Source organism: Pavona decussata, unplaced genomic scaffold (genome assembly GCF_977016875.1).
Source record: "Pavona decussata unplaced genomic scaffold, jaPavDecu1.1 SCAFFOLD_8, whole genome shotgun sequence".
NCBI lineage: Eukaryota > Metazoa > Cnidaria > Anthozoa > Scleractinia > Agariciidae > Pavona > Pavona decussata.
In genome coordinates, this window is record NW_028145431.1 from 2,543,413 (window position 1) to 2,556,019 (window position 12,607).

General features: G+C 38.0%; 3 protein-coding genes across 7 annotated transcripts; 1 reads left to right on the plus strand and 2 right to left on the minus strand.

The window, feature by feature from the left end:
* Positions 1-1,245: 1,245 nt before the first annotated feature.
* On the minus strand, positions 1,246-2,044 carry LOC146488913 (dynein light chain Tctex-type 1). Its single transcript, XM_085114677.1, has one exon. The coding sequence runs from the start codon at positions 1,948-1,950 to the stop codon at positions 1,609-1,611; it is 342 nt and encodes a 113-aa protein (XP_084970803.1). The 5' UTR covers positions 1,951-2,044; the 3' UTR covers positions 1,246-1,608.
* Positions 2,045-2,074: 30 nt separating this feature from the next.
* On the plus strand, positions 2,075-6,435 carry LOC146488914 (uncharacterized). Of its 2 annotated transcripts, XR_014865640.1 has the most exons (8): positions 2,075-2,203; positions 2,823-2,980; positions 3,310-3,434; positions 3,641-3,737; positions 4,411-4,558; positions 5,072-5,175; positions 5,804-5,992; positions 6,023-6,435. XR_014865640.1 is itself a non-coding variant. In XM_085114668.1 (7 exons), the coding sequence occupies exons 1-7, from the start codon at positions 2,164-2,166 to the stop codon at positions 5,933-5,935; spliced, it is 804 nt and encodes a 267-aa protein (XP_084970794.1). In that variant the 5' UTR covers positions 2,075-2,163; the 3' UTR covers positions 5,936-6,433. The 2 variants fall into 2 exon arrangements, 1 of the variants encoding a protein (XP_084970794.1); XM_085114668.1 differs by having other exon boundaries at positions 5,804-6,433.
* A 185-nt stretch (positions 6,436-6,620) lies between these two features.
* Positions 6,621-12,333, minus strand: LOC146488915 (uncharacterized). 4 transcript variants are annotated; one of them, XM_085114658.1, is made up of 9 exons: positions 12,269-12,329; positions 11,529-11,706; positions 10,438-10,599; positions 9,664-9,792; positions 8,898-8,989; positions 8,472-8,586; positions 7,900-7,981; positions 7,456-7,571; positions 6,621-6,849 (listed from the first exon to the last, which is right to left on the minus strand). In XM_085114658.1, exons 2-9 carry the CDS (start codon positions 11,694-11,696, stop codon positions 6,778-6,780), a joined length of 936 nt encoding a protein of 311 aa, XP_084970784.1. In that variant the 5' UTR covers positions 11,697-11,706; positions 12,269-12,329; the 3' UTR covers positions 6,621-6,777. The 4 variants fall into 4 exon arrangements, with proteins under 4 accessions (XP_084970784.1, XP_084970777.1, XP_084970769.1 ...); XM_085114651.1 differs by having other exon boundaries at positions 12,225-12,317; XM_085114643.1 differs by having other exon boundaries at positions 12,178-12,313.
* Positions 12,334-12,607: the final 274 nt, after the last annotated feature.

A 12,607-nucleotide genomic window follows, 5' to 3' on the forward strand; every position in this document is an offset into this window, starting at 1 on the left:
CTCGGAAAACTGTTCGCTTCTCGGAACAGATAATGTCCACGGACAAAAATCTGAGCATATTTTTGTGCCAGATTTTCATACCCTGCGAGCAGAGTCTCCTTCAATCTTCCTAGATAAGTCGGGCAGGGATAATTTACAACACTGTGTGGGGGACTTTGCCAGACTGCCTGTGGCGCAGTTTACAATAATTATTAATGAAGTGATGAGTTGTGAATGCCCCTGAAGTGAATGTGAATTTTTGAGATAGACACTAGGGGTAAATTGTTATTCTTAAAATTGAATTTTTTAATCAAGTTTTCCCACTATGAGTAGGCCTTATTTCTCACATAATTTCACAACATCAAACAGTCAAATTATTAAAGTTATCACCCTTCAAAGTTGGGAATACAATCAAGCCAATTAAAAGTTCTTTCCATGAGGTTTTTAAGAACTGACTCTATAAACATCTGTGAAACACTGAAGATAATTTGGATTAGCCTGTTTGAGAAATAATTTATTGTTTGAGGACCTCTGAAGCCAATCAGAATGGCTTTGAGTGGTGTTTTTTGTTTGGGGTGGGGGTAAGGGTGACAGCAACAATCCTTTTTTAGAGATCAGTATTTCAAGCAAAGAATGCATGCTAAATTTAATATGTAATAGTGTTCCCTACCCATTGGTAAAACCACAAAGTAAATTAATGAATCCTTTCATCTATTGAAGTCATATCAAATTTCAAAGTTGAACTAATCCCTTTCCATTGAAGCCTTAAAGAACTGGTGCCATGAACAATAAAGATAATTTGGATCTGCTTTATTAAAATGAACTGTAAGAAGACCACAGACACCCTGCATAGCCAATCACGTTGGCTTTGACTATTTTCTGGCTGTTGTTGTGGAGTGGGGGACGTAATCAGTATTGTTCTTTGGAGAGAAGTATTCCAAACATGAAGAATACACACTCAATTTAACCAATGCTGTTCCCCACCCATTGGTAAACCACAAAGTAAATTAATGCCTCTTTTTGCTTAGAAGAGGTATAAATTAATTTGGTATTCTGATTTGGGGATCAGATTTCCTGGGGCAAGTTAGATAAAAGTTTCTTTTGCTCGATGTACAGCTTGGATTTTGAAGTCTTTTCCAATGTCAAGATTAATGCAACCTACAGAAAAAACTTCCAAATAAAGTACACCCGACACATTCATGTCAGGGAAGTGATCATTTGATATCACTAATAAAAACATAGCAAAGAGCAATTACCAAGCTGCAATTTGAAGAATGGCTAACACAAGTTTAATGTTTTATAATGTACAAAATATACAACTTAACACAGCAACCTGAACCATAGACTTCTTGTAAAAATAATGTTTGGACATTCATAGTTACACAACAGCTGTCCATTGCTCATAATTCATAAACAAAATTACATCGATTAACACAAACGCTTATCAGTATTTAGTAAGCTTAATGATATCATATCTGGCAGTGCTTGGCTACAACATTTCACACAGTACTGTACTGTCACTTTGTTAAAATATCCAAGAAACTATAAGATTATGTTACAAAAAGGTCCCTTGCATGGTAATGTTCTTGTTTGTTTTTAAAATACTTCCACGTCAGCTTGTTTACAGATTCAAATCGCAAGGCCAAACACGCTCACGATACAGTACATTGTCTTGTTCTCCCATCTCACTGTACAACTCCCGTCCGAAGTGTTGTCCCAGAAGCAAGAACTTGCGGTGTGGAGGCCGGCCCCGTTTTTCTGCATGATAACACAGGTCACAATGTACTTGAACGGCTTGCCAAGCTTGGTCAGCTGGTTCAAACACTGCTCGACGACATTGGAAGTCCACTGGTTGACTTTGTTGTGTTGGTATGCGTTTCCACCAATCGCTCCCTCAACAGACTCTTTTATAATGTTGCTCACTTCATCTACAACGAAGGATGTCTCTTCTGCACCTTGAAACTCATCCATTTGAGAGGTTTTCCGGCAGATGTGGGCAAAACGCGGCAACAAACAACGAGCAATTAGTTTTCAATATGGTGGATTATGTGTAACGAGAAGACGACTTAGCAACCATCAAATATGCTCGTCCCAGTACTCACTCATCCTAAGTAGTAACGCCTGGTGGTTTTGACCGAGCACACTGTACTGTCGACTTTGGACGAGAAAGTATAAATCCAAATTATGGGAGACAATGAAGAGAAGCCTTGCAGTTTTATAAAAGGTAAAGTGTGGCTAGTGTTGTTATCTGGAAAAATATGGGGTTGGTATTGCCGCAAATGAGCTTGTGTATGGAAACAAAGCTAAGGCTAACTTAGGCTTATGCGAATTGCGTGTGATTGCTATAAAAACAGCCAGGCAAACTCACGCAATCAGTATTGTCTTTCAAGCGACGTTGCACACGTATGCCAACGATACTTAATAATTTTTTGAGTGAAAATTTGTGAGAATTCTTAATTGAAAGTGTTTTCGTAACATTAAATTTGGTAGCCTGCGTCACAGACGGACTATAACCCCCGGTAATAACCGGGGGTTATAGTCCGTCTGTGACGCAGGCTATAAATTTGGAAGATTCGAATATGTTTTGGAGTGCGGCATTGCAGGGCCTCATACTTACTGTAAACACCTGTTACCTGCCAAACTTACTAGTGAGGTAAAACAACAATAAAAAAGCAACATGGAACATCTTCGGAAAACTTTGTACAATTTTTGTATAATCTTGTGCACCTCCTGCATCCCTTAATTTTCTCTGAATTGAAAAACCTAAAACCTATCAACTGACTTGCAATACTCTGGGATATTATAGTGCAATAACATTCCTGTGTTTTCTGTATGTGTTTCAGCTGGTAACGTAAGTGGATCAACAGAACAATCTCATCATCATGGTGGCCATGAGCATAGTCATGGCGCCAATGAACATGGACACACCCATGAATTCATGTCAAATCCTGGAATGTGGCTTGAGAGAGATAAATTGGTTAACAGAACAGACTGGAAACAAGTAAGTGACCTGTTAATAACAGAATGTACTTATATTACCCATTGCATCATCTAATTTTGAAGACTAGATCTCGAACTCATTTTCTAAGCAGGTTACCTATATTTGCAGTGGATGTATTAGTTTCTATTAATTTTTAGTAAGTCCGACAGTTTCTGATTTTACCAATTGGATCCCTGCAAATTCTGATCAAGCCTTTCCTCTCAGCTTAGAGTGCTAGTGTCACATAATTTCTTTCGCCATCTGGGAGCCTTGTGGATTTGGGCCTCAAACAAATACGAGAGAGCTGTTTCCACCATTTTACTATGTAATGATTTTTTTTTTTTTTGCAGCGTGCATTTACAGTTGGTATTGGTGGTCCAGTTGGGTCTGGGAAAACTGCGTTAGTCTTATCTCTGTGTAAACATTTGAGGGACTCCTATGGCATCTGTGTTGTTACAAATGACATCTTTACCAGGTAAACATGGGACAGATAAATAAACTTATTCTATTCCTTTAAATTTGTAACTCATCTCAAATTATCACATTTTATAATTTTTTTTTTTATAAAATAATAGCTGTGAAATAAAAATGTGGCTGAAAAGTGTCTTCAGAACTGAAAACTACAAGGTTACACAAATTAAATCAAGGCTCCGAATCATAATTGCTCTACATTTTTGTTAGGGAAGATTGGGAATTTCTAGTGAAAAATGAGGCATTACCAGAGGAAAGAATGAGGGCAGTAGAGACAGGAGGCTGCCCACATGCTGCTATCAGAGAGGTAGAAAAGGCCACATTTTTAAGTATTAATATTGCCTTTAAATGATTAACTTTTATATAGTAGTTATGGTATCATTATAATTGAAGGACTAGGGCATAAAGTGCCAGTGAGGAATATTAGGTTGAGTTTTGAAAAGGATGGCCCTCTAAAGTTTCTTGAATGAACTACTCTGTGCTAAATGCCAAAAATGAAGGCAATCTGTAGAAAACAGAATAAACCTAAAATTATTAATGTTGAAAAAAAAAACCTAGCCTGCATGGCTGGCGGTTTTGTTGGGGTCTGGTGGCCTGTGGTGGAGCCTCGAGAAGAATGCAGGGATGATTCTTCCCGCAGCTTTGGTGCCTGTTTTTGCGGCTCCACTGCGTGTCACCAAACACCAATGAAACTGCCAGCTCTTCGCTGCAGGGCCCAGGCTAAAAAGAACCTTGCTATACTAACTAACATTATTACGGTAACTATATTTAGTATTTGTAATAAATAAAATAAAATAAAATAAAATAAAAATAATAGCTTTCCTTCATTAGGGAGGAAAAATTAGTTCTTTTTGCATTGGAATTCTCTATACACGACAACATGGATTTCACTCATTACCAGCACCAGAGTGTTACTGTAGTTTCATTATGAATAAAAGTGAAAAACTTGACAAGTTTTTTTTCAAACTTTTTTTTTATAGGATTTTTCACTGAACATGGAAGAGGTGAAAGACCTGACTAAAACATTTCAGCCAGATTTGGTGATCATTGAGTCGGGTGGAGACAACCTTGCCGCTAATTACAGCAGGGAACTGGCAGACTACATTATATATGTCATTGATGTTGCAGGTTTGTTTAAAACAATCCTTTGAGTTGAAGCAGTAAGTTCAATTGATAGACAACTAAAGGCTCTTTGTAACACAGTGGGAAACACGTAGTTTGTCCTTGGGGGTCCAGGGCATCTTATTTGTCCCCCTTCCCTTGGTGGGGGGAGTACTCAGTAGGTTGGGCCATAATCTGCCAGGGATTTCTGCTCAGATTTTGCTATCCCTTCTAGTGCTTGGATTTAATCACTACTGTTTTGGTTTACTTTACTGTCTATTTTTGTTATCCTGGTTAAATACTAACATTTGACATTTTGTCACCTTTTCGCACCTGAGGCGAGGGGTCAAAAAGCAATCCTTTTGGGCGGTGCCTTTTGACCCCCCTGGCACTATATGAGTACCCCAAAAGTGAAAATGATTGGCCAGGGATAATTCCATTCAGAATATTGTCAGTAATTATAATTGATTGAATGAACAAATATTAAAAAAAATTAAAATGATATAATTTCACATTTCTTTCATAACCTGAACTTAAAAGGCGGAGACAAAGTTCCTCGTAAGGGAGGTCCTGGCATCACACAAAGTGACTTGTTAGTGGTGAATAAAACTGATCTGGCTGAAGCTGTAGGAGCTGATCTAAAGGTGCACATGAGATGACTGTCTGATCTGTGGTTAAAGTTCACTCTCAGTTCATTTTCAATTATTTCTTCTTACTAATTAAAAGTTAATTAGGAGCAGTGTATACGGAGCCTTTCAAAAAATGCACCTCTTGCAAAATTTTAGTCAAACTTGACAGGTCTCAGTCTATCACAGTTGCAATATTATTTCTTCACAAAGATGTCTCAGTCTTGACTCTTAAGGATGGCTATGCAAGATGCAGATTCATGGAAAAGAATGCTGGCTAGTCGTGCTGTCGAGTTAAACATTCTTGGCACCCTTTTGAGTAGATACAAACACTTTAACCCAAAATCCACTTTGGATTTTTTTTGACATATTAGTTGTTCAGATGGCAAATCAAATCAGGCCTACACACTATTCATGAACAAGAGCACTGGAAAATGTAGCCTCCCTCGCTCTTTTGGCTTGTCACGCAATCTTTTGTCACACAATCTTTCCTCTGTTGGAGAGGTCGAGGAAAGATTGCGTGATGAGCCAAAAGAGCATCTGTGAGGGAGGCTATGAAAAATGTTCCTCAATTTCTTCCCTTAATAGGGTGTAATTCACACTGCTATTAATAATTTAAATGTTTGTGAATTCATCTTTGCTGCAGGTCATGGAGAGGGAATCAGCCATGATGCGTCAAGGTGGGCCAACAATCTTCTCCCAAGCAAAACATTTTGTTGGCGTTAAGGAGATTGCAGATCATATTTTAACTTCTTACAAGGAAACTGTGAAACATTAACATCACAAACAACTTAGTGTTCAACAAATTTTATTTCAGTACAAATAGTTGATACCAGTATGTGGGAAAAAGTAAATCTATATTCAGAGAAATTATATTCTGCTATTTTGTTGTAATTTTCCTTGGTGGTAGGTAAATTTATACTCCTTTCAAAGGCTGTGGGATAGCATACTTGGAACCAATCAATGGTTCAAAAAAAGTGCCCTAGGTAATTTATACTATTTCTTATACTTAAAGCTTATATACTTAAATGTATACAGCTTCATTATGGTAAACATTATTTTAAAAGTAAGAGAATTAAACATATTAGGCAGTGGCCATGTTTTTGTACTAAAGGAATAAAGCTAATAAAAAACAATTTCTTGACCTGTCCATCATTTTACCAGCATTACACAGTTGTCCAATACTGCATAAATTGGCTTTGATGTATATGGAAACTGAGCACTTTGTAAGGCCCAGTTCAGACGCCGAACTTTTCATGAGCCGAACTTAATTCAAATTAATTAAGGTCAGCCCAAATCACGAAAATCCCGCCTTTTGATTCGGACGCCGAACTAAATTAGCCAAACTTAATTTACTTGAAGCAAAACCAATCGAAATGTTAGCGTTTTTTTTTTTTTTATTTTTAATTTTTTTATTTGAAATATGTTATAATAATTTATACATTAGGTTCGGCTCATGAAAAGTTTGGTGTCTGAGCCGGGCCTAACTTTGCAAAGAGAAAGACCTTCTGAGCTCAATAATTATAGTTTTATGATTTATTATAATAACAGTGAGTAGCTGCCATTAAGAAATTATTAATACTAACAGTAGTCATGAATAATAACATTTGGGATGATTTCTCATTTAATGAGTGGATCCCCTCCAAGCCTTGGAACAATGTCTTCAATGACTGCTCTAAAGAACAAGTATGCCTGAAAAGGAATGGAGATTCATTATTTAAAAAGCGTAGCTGTCTGTCAGGAAGAAATAGGACCCCAGAGTAGTTAAACTGAAAGTGTGTGTGAAAAAGAAAGACCATTTAAAGGTAACTTTTAAAATTGTTTTCTGATTGTCATTCAATATTTAAAATTTCTAGCTTAAGTTTCTGAGTATATACAGCTATTTCAATATTATTAACGTTGTCGGATCAAAGCTTAAAGCTTAAAGACGTCTTCAAAGAGGCTGCCACCTCATTCGTTTGATATCCTAACATTTCTTCCATCCAAATGGCTCGCCATCGTATATCTTCATTAGACGGATGAGGCATAGCTGATTTTGATGAACTTATTCTTAAAAAAAAACACAGAATCTTGAGGTCTTGTCTTACAGCTTTATACTTTGATCCAACAACATTGTTAATATTGAAATAGCTGTACAAATTTTATGACACTATTAAAAAAAAGTCCATAGTTTACATTTTTATTCTATCTTTTGTAGACAATGAAAGCAGATCTATGAGTGAAAATTATTGCTGGTTGGTTATCTTTCAAAATTTCTTCTTTAAGGTCTTTTTTTTATGCATCTCATCAATAGCATACCTGCTCTGTGCTTTGTGTGGTAACTAGTTTGACCACAATCCCGTCACACAAGGTAGAATCTAAGATACTAGCGTACGCCATTACATCCTGCTTTGTAGACTTCATTCCAGTACATTCTGTGAAGGCAAATGATCAACAAAATGTTAAAATTAAATAAATGTAATTTCAGTTTATTTATTTATTTATTTGCCAGTTGTCATAGATCAGCCATGCAGGCCAGTGAAATTAACTTGGTCATTGTCCTAACAATGCCTGGTCTCCTACGCAGCCATTATTAGGGTCGTCATGCAATGCTTAGTTGGGAGAAGGATTGTGTGACGATCCTAATAACAGCTGCGTAGGAGACAAGACAATGCTTGAGCCTGTTGCTAATCCTGTAATGGATACTAACTCCAGCCTATCTCTTCAGAAAAATTTTTTACAAAAGAGGTTCCGCTTTCTTACTTGTTCGTTCAAAAACTTTTTTCTGTATCCTTGTCTTCATTTCTTTGAAGTATGGTCCAATGAAAACACAGCTTCCTAGCACCTGTTAAGCATTTGAAAAAAAACACCAACAGTTCAGTGGTATCTTCTACACAACAGGGTTGTAATGAGATGTTTCCATCACTTGTTGTATCTTATCATAATTTGAAATTCATAGTTCTATTTTTTTTCCAAGATCCCCGTAAAATGACATGTTATGACCAATGACCCTACAAAATTTATACAACTTGATTCTTATCTCTCACAAAAAATGGAATCCTGGCCTCATTCCTTGCGATTCAAGGACTTCCTCTCATTCCTCACCACTCCTTGAGTGATCATTACTGTACTATGAACATCGATCCATCATCCACAATATATTGACAGTTGTTGAAAATTGAGAGTGGTATACTTTGTATTGCCCTTAACAAAGTGGCCTGCCAAAATCTTTTTACCCCCAAGTCCAAATCCCCAAAGGCCTTCCAATGTCCCTGCCACTAATGTACCCCCTCCCCTTGGGGGTATGTTTTTTGAGGAAGGGTAGCAATTGTTACCATTGAGCCACGCATAGATTCCTTCAGCGAGAGACAGCTTTTTCCACTACTAAGGCAGATGGAATCTCCATAAACCAGCTTTCCATCCACAAACACTCTGTTGTGACTCTTGTAACTAAATGAAAAAGAATAGAGGTAAATACTTGTTACTATGCAGACTTTCACTGAGAAATAATATGGGCATCAAGGAGTCATGTCGCTGCATAGTTGTATATTTGTAAAAAGAACAGATGAATTTTTAATTGGTGGAATGAGGACACCTTGATACCCCTCTGGCAAAACCTTTGTCATATGGTAGGGTGTGATTGTGATCCAAGATTTGAAAGTGTATTTTGTGCAGTGACTCATTGCAGACTATTTTCAAAGTAATAAATCATCCGATGATGAGTGTAGCATAAATTTCTTGTTTGTTTACTGCTCAGTTACCTGGTCATATCCCACACTTCCCCAAGAGCCATACGGCCAGCAGTAAGCCAATCGAGAACAACTACATTTGCATTTGAAGACAGTTCAAAATCCTACAGAAGAAAAATGTCAACATTTCAACAACCTGAACTTCAGAGTTAACCAGTCCTCCAATTTACTTTTAAAGGCAAGGGGTCACTGAAGAATTTCAAGTGGTCAACAGGTGTATCTCTATAAAGATCTGAAGTCTTAAATTTTATCCATTTTATTCAGTTGTTTCAGGAAACAAATGAATATTCTCAGCAGGGCTAGCGCTGTCAACCTCACACGTCTTCAAATATGGAGAATATGACTTCCCCGGCCAGCAATAACAAAGCGCCTTACAGAGGCGTCGCATCAAGGCCAAATTCATGGCTATATTGGGGGGGGGGGGGGGGACTTACATTAAACAGTACCAGAAACAACGTGACACATTTCAGATTTTTTTTATGACAAATAGCAAGCTCTGTCAATTATCTGGGAGATTAAAGACATAAATCTGGAGAAATCCTGCTCAAAATCGGGAGATTACAGACATAAATCTGTACACCGGGAGATATGGCTCAAAATCTGGAGATCACAGACATAAATCTGGAGACCGGGAGATACGGTTCAAAATCTGGAGACCCCATAGATTTTCTGGGAGAGTTGACATGCCTGTCTCAGGGTCATATATATATTCTCAATATTTTCAAATTAGGAGAGCAAAACAACATAACAGCACTTGGTGACCCATTGACTTAATTACCTGCTGTTGACTGTAGACAGCATTTTTAAAGCACACCACAGGATCTGGAAGAACTGCCAGCAGTCCACCATTGGCAACCAAGCCTCTTAGCCTTTGTTGTGTGACCAGGCCTTCCTCTGAGTTGTAAACCTAAAGTATTAGAGGCAGGTTATAACTGCCATTATCACCTAAAAAGCCAGTCATAATATCTTGGCTCGACTTGCTTTTTATTCTAATTACCAATACATTTTTGCTTTACAAGCATATTCATTATTGCAATTTTAATGTGAGACTCCAAGGACAATAACTTATTAAATTTGTTAGTTTCTTCTAGCCTGTGGGGAGGGGGGAGGGGGGGGACTGAGACAAAAAAAAAGACTACTTTACCAAATGTTTTCATAATTTTTATTGGGATGGGGGGAACAAATGCAAAACAAGCTGAGCTGCTCATTCCAAGTGAGTGGATTTGAAAAATTTAACGCTTGGTGTGATTTTAAAATATTTTTACAACATGGCTTAATTACTGGATTAAATGTTCAGGGATGATGAATGGCTCCTTGAAGAATCAAGAATCTCATTAAATTAATTTTAGTCAAGGTCTCACAATCATTTGGATTTCATTGTCTGGATCAAAATATTTTATATTTCTATTAAAGCTTAAATGCTAACAATATTGCAAAAGTAGATGTGAAAGGAGTTTGAAACCTGGGTGTTGACATCTTAGCAAGTCAAGCTGATTAATTTGCCCAATGCAAGTCCTATATATACAGTAGTGTATGGCAATTTTGCGCTTACCTTTGTTGAGGCTTGGGTTGTGGCAACTACGGTGCAGTTTTCTCCAACCTTGATATCAACAGCAACATTGTCACCCTCGACAAGTCCCCCGCCAAAAGTAATGATGTACAACCACTGGCTACTGGGGACTGCTGATGCCCGGCTTGGGGTAAGCAACTTTAACTGTGTAACAAAGACATAGTAATGTACTAGTCAGGCAACTCTATTCTATTGAGGTTACTGTCGGGTTTCTCCCTACCAATAAATTTGCCAAAATTGTTCATTTTTTACTTTATTTTTCTATTTACTCTTAACTGAATCTAATATTATTTGTTTTAAATTATGCATCAGCCTATTCTGGCAGTGTCTATCCCCCCCCCCCCCCTCCCTCCCCATGCATAAGCAGGTATTTTTCTGGGGTAGACCTGCAGGTCAGGCATTAGCCTCTCCCAGGGCATAATTTTGAAAGCCCAGTGATAGTACTGTCAAACGACGTCTGTTTACCCTTGAGAACTCCTCTATATTAGCTATATAGGACTATGGTGGCACCAAAGGGTATGGTTTGTGAGCCATTTTAGACCAAAATAGGGTATAGATTTTAACCATTTTGGTCTGAATGTCTGAAATTGGGTATAGATTCTAAATACCAGGTCTTAAAATGGGTACTGCAAAATTCACATTTTGACCCATTTTGGTCTAAAATAGGTTCAGGGTTTGCAGAACCGAACTGCACACCCCTATACCTGCCAACTCTCACGCATTATGCGTGAGTCTCACGCCTGGGGACTACAATCTACAATCCGTTTGAATCGCAAGTGTCCAAAGGTCGTCGGAATATCGTCGTTCATTTTCGGCAACGTTCGGAAGTCTTCGGAAAATCGTCGGAAATCTTCGGAAGCAGCTCCTGAGACGTTTTCGAAAATCCTGGTCATGACGAGACAAAAATTTCACGCATTTGACTCAGAAAAAGTTGGAAGGTACCCCCACCAAACATTTTGAGGAGTACCTCACCCCCCTGTGGGAGGGAATCCCCATGGCATAGCCCCTTTAAGTTTAAGTAGTCCTTATGTGTATACAGTATGTAGTATGTCCTTACAGTATGTAGTTCTTACAGGATAAGTGTACTGAAGGTTTGTGCAGCTAACTTTGCAGCCAAAATCACTCCTGAGTTCAGTTGATTCTTTGTCTTTGTCTGTGACTGAAGAACAGCAAAACTCTGCAAAGCCTTTTACTGCTGGACGACTATAGTGGACAGCATGTCCGACATCTTTAGATGACATCTGAATCAACCTTCATGAAGTATTTAATAACACCATGACAATCAAATATTTTGAAATGTAAGGTTTCCCCCTATAGAAAAAAAACAAACAAACTTTTTGAACAACTTTCACGTAGGTCCCTTTAAGCAAGCTTTTAGCCAGAATTGGGTGAATTTTCACCGAATCTTCAAAAAGGCTTGTGGGCATGTTATGATGACATCACAATTTCGAAGAAAATGCCAAATTTCGGTAAATATCGTACGTGTATCGGACCGATTTGAAAGACTGGTTTCGGCCCGTGACCCTTGGTGATCATCTTCACTGTGCCCAGGCCGCAGTTGCAAGTTCAAGAGCGGATAATTTTATCCAGCGGATAAGAAGCTATCCAGAGAGGATAAAAAGTATTGGTTAGAGTAAATTTTATCCGTTGGATAGAGATTTATCCCATGGAAAGACTGAGTTGTCCGCTTTTTGAACATTTCGGTCCTGGACTTTGCCTTACAATTTTATGATAGTCTGCACACAAGGAAATCTTGTTTTTCTTCCTGCCTGGTCTAAGAAACGAAATTAGGAAAATGGGGCTATGTACGTACGCTCCTTTCGGGACAAAAAGGCCAGCCTTTGGTTTCCAATCACCATCCCCGTGCAGTGCACGAGAAGTTAGGAATCCTGTGGCTCAATAGATTTTCTGAAGGGAGGAGAGAGTGGGGAAATTTATTTCCAATAACGTCTAAAGTTTCAAAGGAAGATAAACTTCAAATGTCGATTTATTTCAGAATACAGCGGTGTTAAAAATCACTATTTGCTTTAAATGTGAGGCATAAATCCAATCAAATATTTGATAGAAATAATTAGGTATAAATATTTTGAAGCATCTATTTACTCCTCTCCCCTCCCCTCCCCCAATTGAATATGTTTGACAACATCCGACA